This window comes from Cherax quadricarinatus, chromosome 23 (assembly GCF_038502225.1).
Source record: "Cherax quadricarinatus isolate ZL_2023a chromosome 23, ASM3850222v1, whole genome shotgun sequence".
NCBI classification, from domain to species: domain Eukaryota; kingdom Metazoa; phylum Arthropoda; class Malacostraca; order Decapoda; family Parastacidae; genus Cherax; species Cherax quadricarinatus.
This window is the reverse complement of record NC_091314.1, coordinates 14,323,266-14,346,964: the sequence shown is the minus strand read 5'-3', so window position 1 is coordinate 14,346,964 and position 23,699 is coordinate 14,323,266. Positions and strand designations below refer to the sequence as shown.

The window sequence follows — 23,699 nt, the reverse complement described above, 5'->3', positions numbered from 1 at the left end:
TCTAAAGGTAGTTGTTAGAAATGATTAAACCCAGTGAACATGGTAATAATATGGCTGTGTAGTGTAATAACATGGTTGTGTAGTGTAGCGCATGGGGGGGGGTTGTTACATACGTGTACTGTACCTACATCTACCGCTATCTACACTGACTTCCTACAAATAAATACAGTGGACCCTCGCCTAACGATATTAATCCGTTCCTGAGAGCTCATCGTTAGCCAAATTAATTTTCCCCATAAGAAATAATGGAAATCCAATTAATCCGTTCCAGACAGCCAAAAGTATTTAAAAAAAAAAAATTAATGAAATATACATTTCCCTACAAAGAAAACAATGAAACATGCACAATAACGACATAAGTAAATGTTAAAATGACACTTACCTTTATTGAAGAGTATTGATGAGTGATGAGACACTGTTTTTCTTGAACACTCTGGGATTTTCAGAGTGATACATGAGTAAAGGCTTCACTTAGCAATCCCCACTAGAATTACAACAACACATGAGAGTTAGCCTGTCTTTCACAGGCTTGTGTCCTGGGAGTGCCTTTTCCTCCTGAGTAATGTAGGTCCTGTTTGGCATTTTCTTCCAAAACAGGCCTGTTTCGTCACAACTGAACACTTGTTGGGGTTGGAATTGTTCAGCTTCACCATGCCTTATCGCACTGTGTATGCCACTACAATTCTTAAATCTCTCAAACCAACCTTTGCTGGCCTTAAATTCACCAATATGAACACTAGTTCCAGGCATTTTTTCCTGTACTCCTGGGTGTTAGTTGACTGTTGTGGGTCGCATCCTCGGGGACAAGATTAAGGACCCCAATAGAAATAAGTTAGACAGTCCTCGATGATGCACTTGCTTTCTTGGGTTATCCTGGGTGGCTAACCCTCTGGGGTTAATTGTTTCCCATTAAGCCACACCAACAACACACATTCAACATCTTCGAGTAGTACAGATGATGGTGGTGGAGCAACAGCTGATGATGGTGCAGCAGCAGCAACAGCTGACTCTGGTGCAGCAACAGCTGAAGGTGGTGCAGCAGCAGCTGACTGTAGTGCAGCAACAGATGACCGTGGTGCAGCAGCAGCAGCTGACCGTGGTTCAGTAACAGCTGACTTTGGTGCAGCAACAGATGACCGTGGTGCAGCAGCAGCAGCTGACCATGGTTCAGTAACAGCTGACTTTGGTGCAGCAGCAGCTGACCGTGGTGTAGCAGCAGCTGACCGTGGTTCAGCAACAGCTGACTTTGGTGCAGCAGCAGCTGACTGTGGTGCAGCAACAGCTGACCGTGGTGCAGCAACAGCTGACCGTGGTGCAGCAGCAGCAGCTGACCGTGGTGCAGCAACAGCTGACTGGTCCAGCAACAGCTGACGGTGGTGCAGCAGCAATTGACCATGGTACAATAGTATTTCGATAGTATTTCTCACCCTTTTTACCACAGGGTTGGCACTAGAAGCTTTCTTTGGGCCCAGGATGGCTTATTTAGCAGTTACAAGCATTAAAAACAATGGAATAATACAAAATGTATCGAATGTATGCATGCAACCAGCCACCCTGGCTGATAAACAATGACGGCAGGGCAGCTGAGGCGCTCAGGCTGGACGGACAGGTTCGGGACAAGTCATGTTGGTCAGAAACAGCTGACGGTGGTGCAGCAGCAGCTGACCGTGGCGCAGCAACAGCTGACCGTGGTGCACCAACAGCTGACTGTGGTGCAGCAACAGCTGACTGTGGTGCAGCAACAGCAGACGGTGGAGCAGCAGCAGCTGACCGTGGTACGATAGTACGTATTTCTCACCCTTTTTACCACAGGGATGGCACTATGGGCCCATGGTGGCTTATTTAGCAGTTACAAGCACTATAAACAATGGAATAATACAAAATGTATCGAATGTATGCATGCAACCGGCCACCCTGGCTTGTAAACAATGACGGCAGGGCAGCTGACACGCTCAGGCTGGACGGACAGGTTTGAAAGGAATCATGTTGGGCAAGTTTTTTATCGTGAGGCAAGGCAAAATTTTTGCGTTCAAATGCTTCGTATGGTGAAATTAACGTTATGCGATGCGTTCGTTAGGCGGGGTTCCAGTGTACTACTCACCTCTTGCCCTACATTAAGGCTACAAATATTTAAAGGTAAGTAATGAATGTACTGTAGCAGTAAATGACAGAGATTAAAAAGGTGTGTGCAATGTGGACTAGGGTGCAAGCTTTTGTAGAGAAACACTACCCTGACCAAGCTGAAACAATCCATATCTGTAACATGTTCAGTGACAAAACACTGTCCCACTTCAGGGAAATCTTAAAGAGACGCCAGAAACAGACCTCTATGGACAGATTTGTTGTGCGACAGGGGTCCAGTCACTCTCAAGCTGGTCCTGGTGGCATTAAAAGACAAAGAAGGGAAATAACCCCAGAAGGCTTTGCTACTTAAAGTCTCTATAGAGGGGGATTCCTCTTCCAAACACTAACTCCTCCCTCTTTCCTCTTCCCTATCTTCCAGAAGCCAGAGCATTAGCCTTCAATAAATGTATGTAATACTTACATAATTGTTAAAAATTATTTTTTTGTTAATTTTTTTTTTTGTCTGAAACAGATCAATTGTATTTCCATTAATTCTTATGGGAAATATTAATTCGGTTTTCAGCCATTTCGGTTATCGGCCGACCTTCTGGAACGGATTACGGCCGATTGCCGAGGGTCCACTGTACATTGTTTCAGTGTTTTCCTTATGAAACTAGTGGTCTAGTGCAGTTAGCCTCACAAACACTACATTTTCTTTTATAATAAGAGCATGGGAGGACATTGTCTGAGCAGGAGCGGGAATGGCCGCCACCATTGGTCACATGACATATTTTATTCATTCTAGAGTACATGTATATATCATGTTTCTATGTTATATATATATTGTTTATTATGTCATATTAGATCAACTGTGAAAGATAAATAAGACATAGAGTTAACATTAGCATTATACTGAAGTACTATATTTTATCCTGCCTCCCAAGAGCATTAATTTCGCTAGAACGGATTAATAGCATTTCAATTAATTTAAATGAGGAAAACTGATTTGATACATGAGCACACTGAGTTATGAGCTAGGTCACAGAACAGATTAAACTCTTAAGTCAAGGTTCCACTGTATCTGAACTTCCTCCATATTACCTCCCTCCAATCTGATATCCAATCTTTCATTACCTATTTTCTTTTATCTTCTTCACCTTGTTCTTTCCTATATTCACTTTCAATTTCCTTTCACACACCCTCCCAAATTCATCTACCAACCTCTGCAACTTCTCTTCATAATCTCCCAAAAGCAGTGTCTCATCATCAAAATGCAACTGTGACAACTTTCACTTCATGTTGGATTCCCTATTAGTCAATCCCAAGCCTCTTCCCAACACCTGAGCGTTTACTTCTCTTACAACCCCATCTATAAATATACTGAACAACCATGGTGACATCACACATCTTAGTCTAAGGCCTACTTTTACTGGGAAATAATCTCCCTCTTTCCTATGTACCTGAGCCTCACTAGCCTAATAAAAAGTCTTCACTGGTTTCAGTAACCTACCACCTATTCCACACACTTGTAACATCTATCACATTGCTCCCCTGCCCACCCTACATATGCCTTTTCCAAATCTATAAAAGCAACAAAGACCACTTTACCCTTATCTAAATGCTGTTCACTTATATGCTTCACTGTATACACTTTGTCTACACATCCTCTACCCTTCCTACAGCTTCCTTATTTATCTGCAATCCTGCTCTCCATCTTACTCTTAATTCTTTCAATAATAACTCTACTGTACACCTTACTGGGTATACTCAACAGGCTTATTCTCTTATAATTCTTATATTCTCTTTTATCCCCATTGCCTTTATACAAAGGAACTATGCATACTCTCTGCCAATCCCAAGGAACCTTCCCCTTTTCATACATTTATTGAAAGCATCAACCACTCCAAAACTATATCCCCACCTACTTTTAACCCTTTGAGGGTTTTCGTCGTACTAGTACGTCTTATGCGTAGGGGTTTTTGACGTACTAGTACTCATAAATTCTAGCAACCTCAAATCTAGTGGGAGAAAGCTGGTAGGCCTTCATATTAAAGAATGGGTCTATGTGGTCAGTGTGCACAGTCTAAAAAAAATCCTGCAGCACACGGTGCATAATGAGAAAAAAAAAACTTTTTCCATTTTTTTTTAATAAATCAGCGACTTTGCAGTGTATTTTCGTATAGTATTTATTGTTGTATTCTAGTTTTCTTGGTCTCATTTTATAGAATGGAAGACATATTACTGAAATTGAGATGATTTTGACTGGTTTTACAATGAAAGGTGCCTTGAAATTGAGCTCAAAGTAGCAGAAATGTTCGATTTTTACCAAACTTCAAAAGTAAACAAATCGTGCCAAGCGTGCAATACACGTCAACTGGTGAGTCTAATATTCTTTCACAAGTGCACCAATAATATTTATACCATTTTTTACACTAATGCAGTAGTCTGCATAACAGTAAATCTTATATTTTTTGTGAGAATAAAAATTCAAAGTGGAAAGCAAAAGAATATAAGAGGGGCCTTGAGACGTGACTAATGACTAGAGGAAATGTCATTTTAGTGCCAGGAATGTATTTCTTGTTTATTCTGGACCCTATTCCGAAATTGGCATCTTTTGAAATTTGTGTGAAATTGGCAAAATTGCTAAATTCTGACCACTGTACTGGATAGTTGAATTTATAAATGGGTGGTTTCTTGCACCCATTCGATAGAAAAAATGGAGTTCGAGCGAAATATTCATGTTTTTTGTCGACTAGTACAGTGAAATTGGCCGAAAATGGGGCTCAAAGTGGGCAAAATCGCCGATCCGTAAACATCGCCGAGACCGCTAACTTTGCGAGAGCATAATTCCGTAAGTTTTCTATCAAATTTCAAACTTTCGGTGTCGTTATGATCGGGAAAAGATTCTCTATCTTTTCATAAGAGAAAATAATTTTTTTTTTTTTTTAAATTTGGCCGACCCTGAGAACGAGTTTCGGAGAGGGCCTGTCGACCCTCAAAGGGTTAATATCTGTCTTGATCCCATCAATCCCAGCTGCTTTACCCCCTTTCATTCTACCCATAGCTTCATGTGCCTTCCCCACACTCTCATCTGGCTCTTCCCCCATTCTTAAAAGACATTACACCTCCCTGGCCACTGCACAAAATCACAGCTTTCCTATCTTCATCAAGGTTTAGCAGTTCCTCAAAATACTCCCTCCATCTTCCCAACACCTCCAACTCTCCATTTAATAACTCTCCTCTTCCATTTCTAACTGTCAAATCCATTCGTTCTCTAGGCTTTCTCAACTTATTAATATTACTCCAAAACTTTTTCTTATTCTCAGCCAAATTTGCTGACAGCATCTCACCCACTCTCTCATCTGCTCTCCTTTTACATTCCTTCCACTCTGTTAACCTCTCTTTTTGTCTCTTCATAAAAAAACTCTGTGCTAACTTTTTCTCTCTTACTACTCCCTTTACCTCTTCATTCTACCAATCGCTCCTCTTCCGTCCTGCACCTACCCTCCTATATCCACAAACTTCTGCTGAACACTAACAATACATTCTTAAAATTACTCCATACCTCTTCAACCTCAATGCCTACTCTCACTAGGCCATTTTCCTACCAATAGTTGCTTTTGTCTTACCCTAATTGCCTCCTCTAGTTTATAAACCTTCACCTCTCTCTCTGTCTCTTACTGTCTGATACCATTCTCCTAGTATCCCATTTAGCTTTTACTATCACTGTAGCCACAACTAAAAATGATCTGCTATATCTGTTGCCCCTCTATAAACATGCACACCTTGAAGTCTATCCATCAGCCTTTTATCCACCAATACACAGTCCAACAAACTACTGACATTATGCCCTATATCATATCTCATATACTTATTTATCCTCTTTTTCCTAAAATATGATAGTGAAAGTGTTGAATGATGGTGAAAGTGTTTCTTTTTTGGGTCACCTTGCCTCGGGAATAAATAAAGAGAATGTAAATAATGTGTCAAAAATATCTAACCAAGACGGGACTTGCAGCAATGGTTTCAAGTTGGAAAAATTTAAATTCGTAAAGGGTACAGGTAAACATTGGCTTGATAATAGAGTTGTGGACAAATGTGTTAGATAAATACATGAGTGACTGAGAGTTGGTGCCTCACATGGGCCAGTAGGCCTGCTGCAGTGCTCCTTTGTTCCAATTACCAAACTTCTTTCTATACAACATTCAATCAAAGGCCCTCCCCCCATTAACATTTACCCAACACCCTAAACTTACCTGCCACACCCTCTATAACCATTTCTCCCACTTTAGCATTCAGGCTCTGTACCACAATTACTCTCTCACTTGGTTCAGAACTCCCTAAACACCCACTTAACATCCCCCATGCCAAAATCAATCAATGTCTCTCTCTTTCTCTCGCTTCTCCAGGTGCATAAACACTTATTATAACACACTTTTTGAAGCTGACCCTTATTGTAATCCACATAATCCTTAAATTTATACATTTATTCACTGTATTCCCTCTTCTCTTTCCATAACTGCCATTTCAACATTATTTATACCCCTTCCTCAGCTCTCTCTCAGATACTAGGTATTGTATTTCAACTTCAGCTGCTGAAGCAGAATTAATGAAAAATCACTCGAGATAATATTAGCCACCTAACCAGTATGAATGCGAATATGACGCTTCAGATTGTATGGGGCAATTGTACTGTACTGACAATGTGGACATGAATATGGTTTGTCTCCAGTGTGTGTAAGCATATGCCTTCGAAGACAGGTTGTGTACATTGTACTATAACTGCAGAAGGAACACTTGTGTAGCTTCCTCCTTGGAATGCTGTCCTTCCCTGTCCAGACTCTTGGTAGCTGCTCTCCAGCCGCCCTCACACCATGAACGTCAAGCCCCACCTGTAGGGGACGCCCACTTTGAATAAGCAGTCCCAACCATTAAGTACCAACCAAGCACACAGCAGAAGCACATTGTACTTAGGAAGAATAATGTGATATGTGCTATCACCATATTTTTCCAATGATATATACTTTCACCATATTTTTCCAATGATATGTACTTTCACCATATTTTCCACCTACTTTTACAATGATGCTTTCCAGCACATTTATGATAATAAAAAAAAAGAACAATTTAAAGCAATATTCCGAGTATCTCAGACCAAAAAAAAAAGTGTAAATTGAGGAGCTAGGAACATTTAGAAATTTTTAGATGGTTAACCTGTACTGTATGCATAGGTTGCTGTACAAAAATTTTTGCTGAGGGAGCAAGCCCCACTAATTGCAAATGGCAGTATGAACAACCCTGAGGGTTTGAATAATGGAAAAATAGTGGTAAAAACAGATAAATTTAAAAAATGCAATAATTGGCAACAAATGAAAAAGATGTACACCATGACATAAAAAAAACAGGAAATACCAAAAGAGAAAACAAAATTAATGAAAGCACATAACAGAGAGGTGAGAACCTTTTAAGCCTGGTCAGTGTGCAGAAACTGAAAAAAATGTACCACTAATGAAAGTAACAGGATTTAAGATTAGAGTAGAGAAGATAAGAGTAAATACACAAGCTATTCATATATAATACTGAAAGATATGTTTAGAATTCAAACTATAAAAATGGTAGTGAGGAAAAAATATAATGACACTTAGGACTGAGACAAGTAGGAAGAAAAATTAATTGAAAAAGTCAAATAACCACTGTAATGATTTTAATCAAGGTGAACATGTGCTAGGAGTTATGAAGATACATAATGTTAATGAAACAAGAAAATGAAAAGAATAAAACTTGAAAATGTCTCCAAAACTGCTGTTCAGATTAACCCTTTGACTGTTTTGGTCGTACATATACGTCTTACGAGCCACCGTTTTTTGAAGTATATATACTCAAATTCTAGCGGCTTCAAATCAAGAAGGAGAAAGCTGGTAGGCCCACATGTGAGAGAATGGGTCTGTCTGGTCAGTGTGCACCATATAAAAAAAAATCCTGCAGCATGCAGTGCATAATGAGGATAAAAAAAACTACGACCGTTTTTTTTAATTAAAATGCCGATTTTGTGGTCTCATTTTCGTATAGTATTTATGGTTGTATTCTCGTCTTCTTGGTCTCATTCGAAAGAATGGAAAACATGTTATAAGAAATAGAGATGATTTTGATTGGTTTAACTATGAAAAGAGCCTTGAAATGGAGCTCAAAGTAGGGGAAATGTTTGATTTTTGCCGATGTTCAAAAGTAAACAAATGATGTCATTTTCCAATAAATGTCCAAGTAGCCATTCTAATATGCAGTCATGAATGGGTTGACATTATTTATACAATTATTACAATATTGCAATAGTCTACATAACAGTAAATCTTCTATTTTTTGTTTGAATAAAAACCTCAAAATAGAAAGCAAGAGTAATATCAGAGGGGCCTGCAGGCATGACTGATGAACAAAGAAAATATTATTTTAGAGCCAGGAATGTCTGCATTGTTCATTCTGGACCCTATTTTGAAATTCTCATATTTTTTTAATTTTCGTGAAATTGGCCAAATTGCAAATTTCTGACCACGTTATTGGGTAGTTGAAATCAGTAAATGGGCAGTTTCTTGTACTGAATCAATAGAAAAAATGGAGTTCTAAAGAAATAGGTATGAGTTTGGTCGACTGGAACAATGGAATTAGCCGAAAATAGGGCTCAAAGTGGGCAAAATCGCCGATTCGTAAACATCACCGAGGTCACTAACTTCGTGAGAGCGTAATTCAGTCAGTTTGTAATCATTTATCATTAAAAATTTTATTAACAGGCTTGAAATCGTACAGTTCTTATGGATTAATTATACTGTAATTATAAATTAAATAAAAATTTTATTCAATATGAACACAATTCAAATAATTTTTTTTTACAAATGTATAAATTAGGAAATAATCCTAATATATGGCACTATCACAAATATTGCCAACCATCTTTAAAGTGGCACATGGACATTTGTAGTGATGTGAAGAGTGAATGCAGTCTGAAATTTAATAGTTGCATACTCAACACATGTCCAAATTACAAGCCTTACAATAAGTGTTACAAAAAGTTGACCAACTGACTACAGATGGCTAGCTTTGAAATATTGTTAATTTTGTTAAAGTGTATCATGAAGGGAACTCAAAATGCATGAAACAATGTTTAACAGAGATGATGCCATTTTAAATAATCTACAGTAAATATTCTTTTGTAATATTATTATACAATAAAATATGAGTAACATGAGCAATGACTTAATCTTTGAAAATATCAAAGATCAACCTATTATTCATAAACCAATTATATTGATTTACATTAAGTTTAATATACACTAGAAGCATTATTGAGCAAAGACAAAAATGCTGAATTGTACTTTGCATAAAAATATACATTTTTTGCAAAACTGTTAAGCAAATGCACCATTCAAAAGAAAACATATCAAATAACAAAACACTCTCTTTTAATTAAAGTTACCTTTCCATCAATTATCAATGAAAACCTACCATGAATCGAAAGAAAACTACTGGGAATAAAGATACAACAAATCTTCATGCTTCCTTTTTCATACTAACAAATGTATTTCCTTCTGACTAACCACGTATTACAATGCTCAACATTTCCAAACAAGACATTTGACCTTGAAGTTACTTAAAAAACAAAAGCAGCAATTGGAAACTATTTAAGACTACGTATATTTTTCCATGTACAGCAGATTTTATCAAATGCAATCAGATAAAGTTTGCTGCACAGGTGAAACACTGTCTAAGAGTTTCCAACTGTTGTATGTCTCTCTTTATCGACTTACTACTTGAAAACGTTCCTTTATCATATACTATTACAACTGACCTTATTTCTGGTATTTTAGCCTCTTAAATAAGAGGTGGTATTAAATAATGACAGGTATGTAAATAAGACACGTGTAGTAATAGGATATTTATAAAGAGGCTTCACTCACCTGAGTTTGTCAATCATTTAGACTGATAAAACTCGTGCAAGTGTTATTTAACCCTTTGACTGTTTCGGTCGTATATATACATCTTACAAGCCAATGTGTTTGACGTATATATACTCAAAAATTCTAGCGGCTTCAAATCAAGCAGGAGAAAGCTGGTAGGGCCCACATGTGAGAGAAAGGGTCTGTGTGGTCAGTGTGTGCAGTATCAAAAAACCCTGCAGCACAGTGCACAATGAGAAAAAACTCAGACCGTGTTTTCGGATTAAAACGCTGACTTTGAGGTGTATTTTCGTATAGTATTTATGGTTGTGTTCTGGTTTTCTTGGTCTCATTTGATAGAATGGAAAACATATTATAGAAACAGAAGTGATTTTGATTGGTTTTACTATGAAAAGGCTTGAAATGGGGCTCAAAGTGGCAGAAATGTTTGATTTCTGCAGATGTTCAAGAGTAAACAAATGATGTCATTGTCCAATAAATGTCCAACTAGCCATTCTAATACGCAGTAATGAATGGGTTGACGTTATTTAAACAATGATTACAATATTGCAGTAGTCTGCATAACAATAAATCTTCTATTTTTTATGTGAACAAAAATTCAAAATAGAAAGCAAGAGTATTATAAAAGGGGCCTGCAGACATGACTGATGAACAGAGAAAATGTTATTTTAGTGCCAGGAATGCCTGCATTGTTCATTCTGGACCCTATTTTGAAATTGACACATTTTTTAATTTGCATGAAATTGGCCAAATTGCCAATTTCTGACCACTTTACTGGGTACTTGAAATCGGTAAATGGGTGGTTTCTTGTACTCAATTAGTAGAACAAATAGAGTTCTAAGGAAACAGTTATGAGTTTGGTCAAGTGGAACAATGGAATTCGCCAAAAACAGGGATCAAAGTGGGCAAAATCACCGATGTGTAAATGTTGCTAGCTTCGTGAGAGCGTAATTCCGTAAGTTTTCCATCAAATTTCGTACTTTTGGTGTCATTATCATCGGGAAAAGATTCTCTATCTTTCCAAAAGAAAAAAAAATTTTTTTTTTTTTTTTTTTCAAATATTTTGTGACACCAGGAGACACTTCAGGATTAGAGGCTGCGACAGTCAAAGGGTTAATGGAGTATATTTTTCTTCCTCCAAATAAATTATTTAGAAACAAGAACCATCTAAATCATCACACCAATGCCCAATTCAGAAGTAAATAGTTCTGTGATTTACTAAAATCAATTTCAAAAACTTTTCTGCCTTCACAGCCTGTCCATACACAAAGCTTTCTACTAACTGCTTTACCAAATGCATTAATCCTCACAACCTGATTGATCTAGCACCATTTGCAGATATCTCGAGTTCCCTCTTGAAAACCTCTAACTTGTACAGCAGTGCATGTCTTAGTAGAGACTAAAACCTGTGTTGCTGATCTCATACAATCCCCCCAAATGACACCTTTCCCCCATGAGATGTCTTTTTTTTTTTTTTACCTGCCAAAAGAACCAGTAAAAAAAAAGAAACTCATGTACGTAACTGGTTTCACAGCTCAAATGACAAAAGTCTTTGTAGAACAACGAGGCAGAGATTGCCTACATAATCAATATTTTATACCTTTGCTTTTCATTGGACTTATTATTAACCTAACATTTTCTCACACAGCCTTATTTTGGTGCATTAGACCTGAAAAAACATTCATCTGTAATTATGCAATAGAGCTTCTCCTCAATTAACAACGGAGTTTCGTTCCTAAGACCAAGTTGGTAAACAAATTAGTCGCTAAGTGAGGAGCATACTATAATAATAGTGGGTTCGTGTCAACCATCTATGATATTACAGCCTCTCCTCATTTAGCAACATGGTAGCCATGGTAGCTTATTTAGTACTTGCAAGCACTAAAATGAATGGAATATTATGAAATATTTCACTGGAGCACGTGAGGGGACCTTCGCTCACTGGTAAACAATGCCAGACTGGCTGCTGCCCTGGCTCACGCCGTGGGTACGCGTCCCGGACGAACTACGACTCGCGAGTCAACCTATGAAAAGCGAGTCCATGTTTATACGAAAATACCCCTATGATTGGCGAAATTTACGATTGCCGGGAACTACGAAAAGCGGGGGACCACTGTACTCGTTTACTGACGACTCGGACTTAAGACGGGCTCTCTGACCACTATGCATACTTAACCCTTTCAGGGTCCGTCTCGTAGATCTACGGCTTCAATGTTGAGTGTCCAAACCGTAGATCTATGCCAAAATTCTAGAGCTGTCAAATTTAGCGTGAAAATGCTCATAGGCCTACATGTGAGAGAACGGGTCTGTGTGGTGGGTGTGCGCCATAAACAAAAAAATCTAGGCGCCAACATAGCATTGTGGGAATGCTGGCTCAGTTACCCTTGTTCACCATGCCTCGTCTCAAGGCAGCTCTCACTCCAAGGAAAATTGGGACTCTCCTGTTCCTATCTGATAGCTCTGACAGTGATGGAAGTGGAAATTAAGACGACTTCTTTGGCATTGATCAGTTAGTGACCGAAAGGAATGACCAGGATATCGAAATAGTGCAGAAAACCCTGACGATCCTCAACCTTCTACCTTTGGTGTGGGCACTCGTCAGTCACGGTCGGTTGTACCTCAACGCAAGAGAAAACTATTATTTTCGCGTGGCCAGGCCTCTGACTTCAGTAATGATGATGATAGTGGCGTGGATTGTGATTTTATTGCTCTTGACGATCATTCGAGTAGTGAGAGTGAGGAAACATATTCACCAGTGAAGCGTCGGTATGTGTGCTGCCGCATGCGCTCAGGCATTGTACCCTATGCCGTGCCCAGGAGAAGGAGTACATCATTGACAAGTATGAAAGTGGAGTGCGTGTCTCCGAGCTGGCCAGGTTGTATAATAAACCCCAATCAACCATCGCTACTATTGTGGGCAACAAAACAGCAATCAAGGAAGCTGTTCTTGCCAAAGGTTCAACTGTGTTTTTGAAACAGAGATCGCAAGTGATGGAAGATGTTGAGAGACTCTTATTGGTATGGATAAATGAAAAACAGATAGCAGGAGATAGCATCTCTCAAGTGATCATAAGTGAAAAGGTTAGGAAGTTGCATCAGGATTTAATTAAAAAAATGCCTGCAACTAGTGATGATGTGAGTGAATTTAAGGCCAGCAAAGGTTGGTTTGAGAGATTTAAGAAGCGTAGTGGCATACATAGTGTGATAAGGCATGGTGAGGCTGCCAGTTCGGACCACAAAGCAGCTGAAAAATATGTGCAGGAATTCGAAGAGTACATAGACAGTGAAGGACTGAAACCTGAACAAGTGTTTAATTGTGATGAAATAGGCCTGTTTTGGAAGAAAATGCCAAGCAGGACCTACATTACTCAGGAGGAAAAGGCACTCCCAGGACATAAGCCTATGAAAGACAGGCTTACTCTGTTGATGTGTTCCAATGCTAGTGGTGATTGCAAAGTGAAGCCTTTATTAGTGTATCACTCAGAAACTCCCAGAGCGTTCAGGCAAAAGAATATCCTCAAGGCTAATTTGTGTGTGCTGTGGAGGGCAAACAGTAAGGCATCTGGAGTTTATCTGGAGAGAGTTCCGGGGGGTCAACGCCCCCGCGGCCCGGTCTGTGACCAGGCCTCCTTAGGTCAGTGTCCCAGGATGCGACCCACACCAGTCGACTAACACCCAGGTACCCATTTTACTGATGGGGAACATAGACAACAGGTGGAAAGAAACACGTCCAATGTTTCTACTCTGGCTGGGAATCGAACCCAGGCCCTCACCGTGTGAAGCGAGAGCGTTAACCACCAGGCCACTAGAGCATGGGTCACTAGGGACTTTCTCTATGACTGGTTACACCATGCATTTGCCCCCAATGTGAAAGATTACCTAACTGAAAAGAAATTAGACCTTAAGTGCCTCCTGGTGTTAGACAATGCCCCTGGTCATCCTACAGACGTGGCAGAGCGACTTTATGGGGACATGAGCTTCATTAAGGTAAAGTTTTTGCCTTCTAATACCACTCCTCTCCTGCAGCCCATGGACCAGCAGGTTATTGCAAACTTCAAAAAACTGTACACAAAAGCTCTGTTTGAAAGGTGCTTTGTAGTGACCTCAGAAACTCAACTGACTCTAAGAGAGTTTTGGAGAGAGCACTTTAATATCCTCAATTGTGTAAACCTTATAGGTAAGGCTTGGGAGGGAGTGACTAAGAGGACCTTGAGCTCTGCTTGTAAGAAACTGTGGCCAGAATGTGTAGACCAAAGGGATTTTGAAGGGTTTCAGGCTAACCCTGAGAGGAGTATGCCAGTTGAGGAATCCATTGTGGCATTGGGAAAGTCCTTGGGGTTGGAGGTTAGTGGGGATGATGTGGAAGAGTTGGTGGAGGAGGACAATGAAGAACTAACCACTGATGAGCTGCTAGATCAACTTCAACAGCAAGAGGCCAGACCTGAGGAAACTGGTTCAGAGGAGGGGAGAGAGAAATTGAAGAAGTTGCCTAATACAAAGATTAAGGAAATCTGTGCAATGTGGCTGAAAGTGCAAACCTTTATGGATGAAAATCATCCTCACACAGCTATTGCAAGCAGTGCTGGTGACTATTACACTGACAATGTTGTGAAACACTTTAGGGAAGTCATAAAGGAACGAGAGGTACAGGCCACTATGGACAGATATGTTGTGCGACAGAAGTCCAGTGACTCTGAAGCTGGTCCTAGTGGCATTAAAAGAAGAAGGGAAGTAACCCCAGAAAAGGACTTGACACCTCAGGTCTTAATGGAAGGGGATTCCCCTTCTAAACACTAAGACTCTCTCCTCCTCCCATCCCATCAATCATCACCAGATCTTCAATAAAGGTAAGTGTCATGTAATTGTGCATGCCTTTTTCAGTTTGTGTGTATTAAAATTAATATTTCATGTGGTAAAAATTTTTTTTTTCATACTTTGGGGTGTCTTGCACGGATTAATTTGATTTCCATTATTTCTTATGGGGAAAATTCATTCGCATAACAATGAGCTCTCAGGAACGGATTAATATCGTTATGCGGGGGTCCACTGTAGTATGCTCCTCACTTAGTGACAAATTCATTTACCAACATGGTCATAGGAGAAGCTGTTTTAACCCTTTCATTGTCAGTTCCGTTGTACTACAGCTTGAGAGCCAGTGTCAGTCCCATACTACTACGCCAAAATTCCAGCACCTTTAAATCTAGTGGGAGAAAGCTGGTAGGCCTACACGTGAGAGAATGGGAATGCGTGGTCAGTGTGCGAAGCATGAAAAAAACTGGGGCAACCGCATTCCATTGTGGGAACGCCATTTCAGTACGCCTTGTTTACCATGCCTCACGGTAAGAAACTCCTCACTCCCCGGTGAATTGGGACTCTTTTGTTCCCAAGTGATAGTTCAAACACAGATAAAAGTGTCAGTGAAAGTGAATTTCAAGGTTTCCAGGAGTTTGTAACAAAAAAGTAATGCCCAAGATATCGATAACAGTGATGAAAACCCAGACGACCCTCAACCTTGAACCTCTGGTGCTGGGCTGTCTTGTTCACGTTCAGTTGTACCAGAATGAAAGAGGAAACTCATATTTTCCCATGTCCAGGACACAGATGTGAGCATTGATGATGATAGTGATAGTGATTATGATATCCAAGCTCTTGAATACAGTTTCAGTAGCGAGAGTGAAGTGGAATATTCTCCAGTGAAGTGTCAGTATATACAACACTACATGCATTCTGGTAGTTTGCCATATGCTATTCCAAGGGGAAGGAGTAAATCTCGGAGTACATCCCATGGTTGTACAACAGGAACAGATAGTGAAAATGACTATGATATTGTTACAAATGGGATGGATAATGTGTATGCATCATCAGATGGTGGCAGTGTCATGCACCATGAGGCACCAGCAGCGGCCCATGCTGGTAGCCACACCGCTGACTCAGCACAGCTACAACAAAGGCCACTCTCACTCACCTACTCACCACACCAACCTGCACAACCACAACCTTCACAACCACAACCACCTGTCAATATCCAGTACCCACCAGTAGACTGCATCTGGGATTGGCATCAAGGTGCCAATTTTGTTCCCAATCTCCATCCCTTTCATGAAACTCAAAGTGGAATATGGCCATCTTGTACACTTGGGAACAATGCCACTGAACCAGAATGTTTTAAATTATTCTTTGATGAACCCGATTGAAATTATTATTAGGGAAAGTAACACATATTTCGAGTACATTATGGCAAACACAATTATCTCACCAAGATCACACCTACACCAGTGGAAGGAAACAACTGTGGCACAATAATGCTTATGCCACGTATGTATGAGCACAGTGTCAAATCATACTGGTCGACAGACCGCCTGATTTCAACCCCAGCTTTCAGTGATATAATACCAATGAATCAATTTCTGCTACTACTACGTATGCTACACTTCTCAGACAAAACCAGGCCTGACAGAAACAGCAGGTTATATAAGATTAGGAATGTGTTTACGTATCTGAAATAAATTCTCTAAGTATTTTTATCCCTTCAGGAAGCATGTTATTAATGAGTCTTTGATTTTGTTCAAAGGTAGACTGTTGTTCAAGCATTATATACTTTGTGATTGCTACAGTGGTCTTGTATTGGATATTACTGTGTACACTTGAAGCAATACATTGCAAGATATGACGAAGTTATTGGGTATCTCTGGTGATGTGGTTAGAACAATAATGGAACCATATCTTGGTAAGGGGCATACATTATAAACGTACTGATAACTGGTACACAAGCCCCTTACTCAGTGATTTTTTGCAAGTGAACATGACAGTGCGTGCAAATCGTAAGCATGTGCCTAGGTTCGACACAGGCACTCGTAGAGGCGAGGTGCAGGCATCTGCTGCCAATGACATCATGGCATTTTGGTGGCATGACAAATGAGATGTCACAAGACAAGACAGTGGTAGGCAGAATAAAGAGACAAATGAACCCATTCTAAAACCTGCAGCGTTCAGTGGACAAATGTGACATGCAAATTGGGTTTGCTGATTGTGTTTGCAAGAGTTACAAGTGGTACATGAAACTCTTTTTCCATCTTCTGGACATTTTCATGCTCAATGCTTATATGTGATATGTATAAGATGAGGACCAGAAACAAGCCACCATATGGTGAATTTTGTTTGTCTGTCATCAGACAAATATTATTCAAGTACCAAGTTACAACACCTGCAATAAAAAACCGCCTACAAACTGATCACCTCTCGTCTGAGGCCTGGTGATTACTACCTAATACAAGTGCCTCCTACTAACAAGAAATATGCTCAGAAGAGGTGTTTTGTCTGTGCACACAAAAAAATGCCCACAAAAATGCAGAGACACTTGTTTTATGTGTGAGGAGTGTAAAACACCACAGTGCATGAAACCATGTTTCAAAGAGTTCCACAAGCTGCAGCACTTCAAGGAACATGTCCAGTGACTCTATATGTGTATAGGAAAATAGTAACAGACAACATTTTTTATTGTTGATTTGTGTAAACATGCTTTGTAAACAATATAACGATAACAATGCTTGTGTGGTTACTGTATAGCATACGAGTGAATATATATACAATATGCCTTATATTGGTCTCACAGGCCATAAAAGTTACTTGAAAAAAAATATTAAAAAATAAAAGAAAAAAATTAGGATAAAAGTAAATATAATACAGTGGACCCCCGCATAACGATCACCTCCGAATGCAACCAATTATGTAAGTGTATTTATGTAAGTGCGTTTGTATGTGTATGTTTGGGGGTCTGAAATGGACTAATCTACTTCACAATATTCCTTATGGGAACAAATTCGGTTAGTACTGGCACTTGAACGTACTTCTGGAGTGAAAAAATATCGTTAACCGGGGGTCCACTGTATTACCGAGAGACCGGCAGTCGGCGATGTTACTGTAAGCAGTTCATTGTCAACTTCACACCTCTATATCTCGGTAAGTACTGATCTCAGTTTTTTTTTTATAACACTCAGAAAATTATTCTTAAGATTTTGGTAAGAATTTTTTTTTTTCGAATATCTTTCGACAGTTAAGGATTAACCCTTTAACTGTCCAGATATAGATCTACGTTAGTACCGCCATCACTCCAAACGTAGATCTACGTTTTATTTTTCCTGCCTCCAAATTTGGCACAACTGGCCTGAGATGCCTGGTTACTATAGACTGGGTCTTAACGCTCAGTGTGCACAGTATTAAAAATATCTGGGACCACTTAGTACTTTGTGGGAGCAATTCAATTGAGCGCCAGCTAGAGCAAATAGCATGGCAAACACCAGAGACTCACTAATGTCATGTCATATTAAAACTTCCCTATTAAGAGGAAAGTGATGGTGATCCAAAGTTGAGTGGCTTTGAGATGGATGTGGCCACAAGTGATCGAGGAAATATTAAAAACCTTGATAAAAACCCATGTCCAACATTTGTTCAACATCCTTTCATTTTTTATACCACTGGTAGTGTCATCCTGCCAGAATGTCCTACAACCTATGCCCTAAGTAAAGAGAAACGATTCTGGAACATGTGTAATACGTATTCGTCAGGCAGGCTGGCTGGCTGAATGACTTTGGCTGTCTCTCCATCTCTATCTGTCTGTCTATCCCTGTCTCTGTCTGACTGTCTCTGTCTCTCTCTCCCACAGGTACACATAAGTACAGTTATCATACATAGTGTAAATTACCTAGGATAACTGAAAAAATCCAGTGCTATACACTGTGCTTGTAGATATAAGGCATAATAAGCATGACTGCCAAGTAATACGCATGTTCACTTGATCAGGAATCAGACTTGACTGTATCGTGTGTAATAACTGTTGGTTCATGAGCTGCTCTCTGAGACAGAGTGACAAGCAGACAAAGACAGACACACAGGCAGACAGAAAGACACACACACACAGGCAGACAGGAAGACACACACACACACACACAGGCAGACAGGAAGACACACACACATGCAGACAGAAAGACACACACACACTCAGGCAGACAGAAAGACAGACACACACATGCAGACAGAAAGACACACACACACACAGGCAGACAGAAAGACAAGAGATGCATAGGCAGACAGACAAGAGACACATAGACAGACATGTTTATGTGTAACAGTGAAAACAAACAAAGCCAAGAGTTCCCTGCAGCAATACACAATCATCAGGTGTCAGCAGTTTTATGACACTCATCTTAACACCATGCTTCAAGGAGTTTCATATATACTCCAGTATGTCTAAAACATTGCTGGGACCTATAAATACTTTGTATATATTTCTAGACAATAGTAAATGACCAGGGCAGGTGAAAATGTTCACCTGTCAGTATGTTTGTGACTATTTGAGTACAATTTCAGTACCTAATATTAGTGTCAGAACAAAGATTAGCTATGAAATCACAAGAGCTACTATAAATTGTAATTATCAGAACATAAAAATTACATGAAATAATATAAAAATGAGAAAAAAAAAAGGTACATCGGCAACACTTCTGCAAGCAGCAGGACTCCATATAGCCGTCAGGTAAGCATCCAGCGCCAATTTCACGGGCTTATATCTTGGTAAGTACTGATCCTAATTTTGTAGAATAATGCCCTCTTCGTTTAAAAATATTCAAAATATTCGGAGCACTGGGTGAGTGAACGCAGATCTACGTTTGGACAATTATGGGGTTAAGGGTCGCGACACTGAAAGGGTTAATGTCACTTCTGCACCATTTATAACATTTCTGATATATTTTTAAATGTTTATACAGTAGCATACTGTATATTGTAATAAATAGAATAGAGGAAATCAACTCTAATATACATTAGGTATGCCAACTGGTCAGAGAGCCTGTCCTAAGTCCAAGTCGTCGGTAAGCGAGTACGTCGCTAAATGAGGAGAGGCTGTATTTACACCTTACTTTGATTATACGTACAGTGGTACCTCGGGATACGAACAGCTCCCAACTCGAACAATTATGTAAGTGTATTTATGTAAGCGCTTTTGTAAGTGTATTTTTTCGGGGTCTGAAATGAATTAATCTAATTTACATTATTCCTAATGGGAACAAATTCCTTTAGTATCAGCATGTGAACAGCCTTCTGGAACGAATTAAGATCGTATACTGAGGTACCACTATATACCGTAAAGTATAAACATAATAATATAGGAAATTAAAAAAATCTCTACATAATTCCTTGTCAGTTATTAAAAATATGAAAGTCAAGAATTATACACAAGAGGGTACAGGTGCCCTGAAGAGCATCAATGGTGTGGAACCCTTTAAATTTTGGTAATCAACCCTACTGCTTATATTTTCTAATATGGAAGCATTTGCTTTCTCACACTTTTCTGAGGTTCATGTCATTTTAATTCTTATTTTTCACAACAAACACTTCCTAATTCTTTCTAAATGTGGGGGGATCCACTGACCCCCACCAAGGCAATTTTGGTACAGACATTATATTAAAAAAAAAATCCTAAAACCAAGTGGGTTATTCAGTACTGCACTAGGAATGAGGGTGCTTCCTTGAGGGATTAAAGAGTGGAAGCTTATTACGAGAGCAAAATGCGAGTTACAGTTAGTGAAATTGGTAAATTCAATTACTATGTCATCAAGTGTATGTACACTAATGGTGGTATTTTCAGACAGAAGGCTAATTAAGAGAACATAAAGGCACTGCAATAAAGTCCATATACTCATAAAAGATAGGAGTTGATTAATAAAAGCTGCAGTGGTGAAGGCTAACACAAAACTGTCACATCCACTTCTATGTCCATTACAAGAAAGGGGGCACTACCCTGTGAAAACCTAACAGCTCGAAACATGCTGCATTTTGTCCTATTTATCAATCAGATACAGTGATAAACAAATATGTACAGTAAAATTTATTTGTTCTAAGGTACCCTTAACCCTTTCAGGGTTTCCGACGTACTAGTACGTACAGCTTACGCACCAGGGTTATTGACATACTAGAACGCCTAAATTCTAGCACCTTCAAATCTAGTGAGAGAAAGCTGGTAGGCCTACATATGAAAGAATGGGTGTATGTGGTCAGTGTGCGCAGTATAGCAGCACACAGTGCATAATGAGAAAAAAAAAAAAACACCGTGTTTTTGGTTTAAAACAGCAACTTTGTAGTGTATTTTCATATGGTATTTATGGATGTATTTTAGTTTTCCTGGTCTCATTTTATAGAATGGAAGACATATTACAGAAATTGAGATGATTTTGATTGGTTTCATAATGAAAAGTACCTTGAAATTGAGCTTAAATTAGCAGAAATGTTCGATTTTTACCAAAGTTCAAAAGTAAACAAATCATGCCAAGCGTCCAATACACGTCAACTGGCGAGTCTAATATTCTTTCACAAGTGTGCTGACATTATTTATACACTAATGCAGTAGTCTGCATAACAGTAAATCTTCTATTTTTTGTGAGAATAAAAATTCAAAGTGGGAAGCAAAAGAGATGTAAGAGAGGCCTGGGGACGTGACTAATGAACAGAGAAAATGTTATTTTAGTGCCAGGAATGTCTTTCTTGTTTATTCTGGACCCTATTTGGAAATTGGCATCTTCTGAAAATGTGAAATTGGCAAAATTGCCAATTTCTGACCACTTTATTGGGTAGTTGAAATTGCTAAATGGGTGGTTTCTTGTACTCATTCGATAGACAAAATGGAGTTCTAGCAAAATAGATATGATTTTTGCCGACTAGTACACAGGAATTGGCCGAAAATTGGGCTCAAAATGGGTGAAATCGCTGATGCGTAAATATCTTTGAGACCGCTAACTTCGCGAGAACATAATTCTGTAAGTTTTCCATCAAATTTCATACTTTTGGTGTCATTATGATTGGGAAAAGATTCTCTATCATTTCAAAAGAAAAAATAATTTTTTTTTTTTCGCCCGAAAAGTTTTGACTCTGAGAACGAGTTTAGGAGAGGGCCTCTCGACACTGAAAGGGTTAAGCACCCTCTCAAGGACATGGAATCCTACTGCAACTTATCTATACTTTCTAACAATGTACTGATCTGCTACTGTTATTCATGTTGTACTCACAGTTATAGGGGTTCCAGACTATCAGCAAGCGAGATTTTTCTTCCGATTACAGTGTGTTTTAAGGTCCTATTAACCACAACTTTGTTTTGCCTTGCTGTACTGACCAACAAATAAAAAAGTGGAACAACAACAGAATATACTTTACATATACCTTACTGTAAACAGTGCATAATACATCCGCAATATCTTTCAAGTTAGGGTCAATGCAACTCACCGATAAATTATGAATTTGTTTGCCTATTAGAGAAAAGTAGTGAGTGATAACACAAAAAATATCTTTAAAAATCCTATACAGTCTCTCCTCACTTAACGATGGAGTTCTGTTCCTGAGAACACATCGTTAAACGAATTCGTCGCGCTAAGTGAGGAGCATACTATATATAATGGTAGTGAGTTTGTGAAAACCATCTTTGATTGTTTTAATGTCACCTTTGCACCATTTGTAACATTTCTGGTATATTTTTCACAGAAGAGAGGAAATCAGCTCTAATATACATTATGTATTCAGATATGAACATTGGTCAGAGAGCCCGTCGTAAGTCTGAGGCATTGGTAAACGAGTATGTTGCTAAGTGAGGAGAGGCTGTACTGCCCTCAGTAGAACCAATAAACAAAAACTATGCCTTTTAAAAATAAAAAATTATACAAAGGTTAAACTGATCAACAAAACCACAGTACACCCTGCAACTTTGAAGGTCAACACAAAATTAAATGGTTTCTTACGCTATCAAATTTACATCGTTATAAGTTGCTAATGGAGTGCCAAATTTTTTTTCACATTAAATCAATCATAATCACAGAGAAAAACTAGTCAAAGCTGATTCTTTTTCACATTCGACATTTTATATGCATAATTTGTCAAGGGTTATTAGTTCCAAGTGTCAGCAAATTTAAATGAAAAGTGAAATACCCCTGCCATTTATGCTGAGATGCTGGGTTCTTAGTCATGCAAGCACCCTGTGGGAAGAGTGGCATCCCCTCCCAGAGAAGAGGCTCCCTATCCCTAGGCACTAATCACTCAAACCTCACGACTACATAATGGTGACCCAACATCAGGACATTGAAGAACAATGAATAAATGTACTATACAAAAATAGTAAGATTAACTATCGGAATTTTTCAACTTCAGGTTCATTTCATCCTACTGAAAAAAAATCAAACCTAATAAACTGCTCCATTATTGCAAAAAATATTATTGGAAATGTTTATCACAACGGGATTCTAACTCAACTGAGTGTTTAGCAAACAAGAAAGCCTTTTACTTTACTCAAAAAATATATGACAAGTGATACTGAATTTGGTGTACAAATCAAAATGAAGAAAGACAACTTAACAAATTGTCAAAAAATTAATCCTAGATTACTGAAACTGTTAGTTAAAAATTATAAGAGGTTTAGGAAAATAGATTTTTTCGTATGTGAGTATTGATATGAGTGCGCAGGTTTCCTTTCTGAGTAAATCGGAGACAACAATGAGGGCAAGGAAATGGCTTCTCTTTTGTGTGAACGCGGATGTGACTGGTCATGTGTGTTTTCTTCTTAGTGGAGTAGGCACAGTAGGGGCAATGATGCATCTTGACAGTGGCGGTGAAGCCCTCCCTTGCTCCTGCTACTCTTCTACTGCCAGAGAACAC

General features: G+C 39.0%; 1 protein-coding gene across 24 annotated transcripts in view; it reads right to left on the bottom strand.

Annotated features, from left to right (window-relative positions):
• LOC128685742 (broad-complex core protein isoforms 1/2/3/4/5) overlaps positions 1 to 23,699 on the bottom strand; it is a 505,734-nt gene that overhangs the window by 352,621 nt on the left and 129,414 nt on the right. Inside the window, exon 6 of one of the 24 annotated variants that reach the window (XM_053772358.2) lies at positions 1 to 23,699. This exon is cut by the window's left edge and continues 7,919 nt beyond it. The exons of the other annotated variants lie outside the window; for them this stretch is intronic. Coding sequence (XP_053628333.1) covers positions 23,460 to 23,699 — 240 coding nt within the window. The 3' untranslated portion in view covers positions 1 to 23,459. 24 annotated transcript variants of the gene reach the window in all.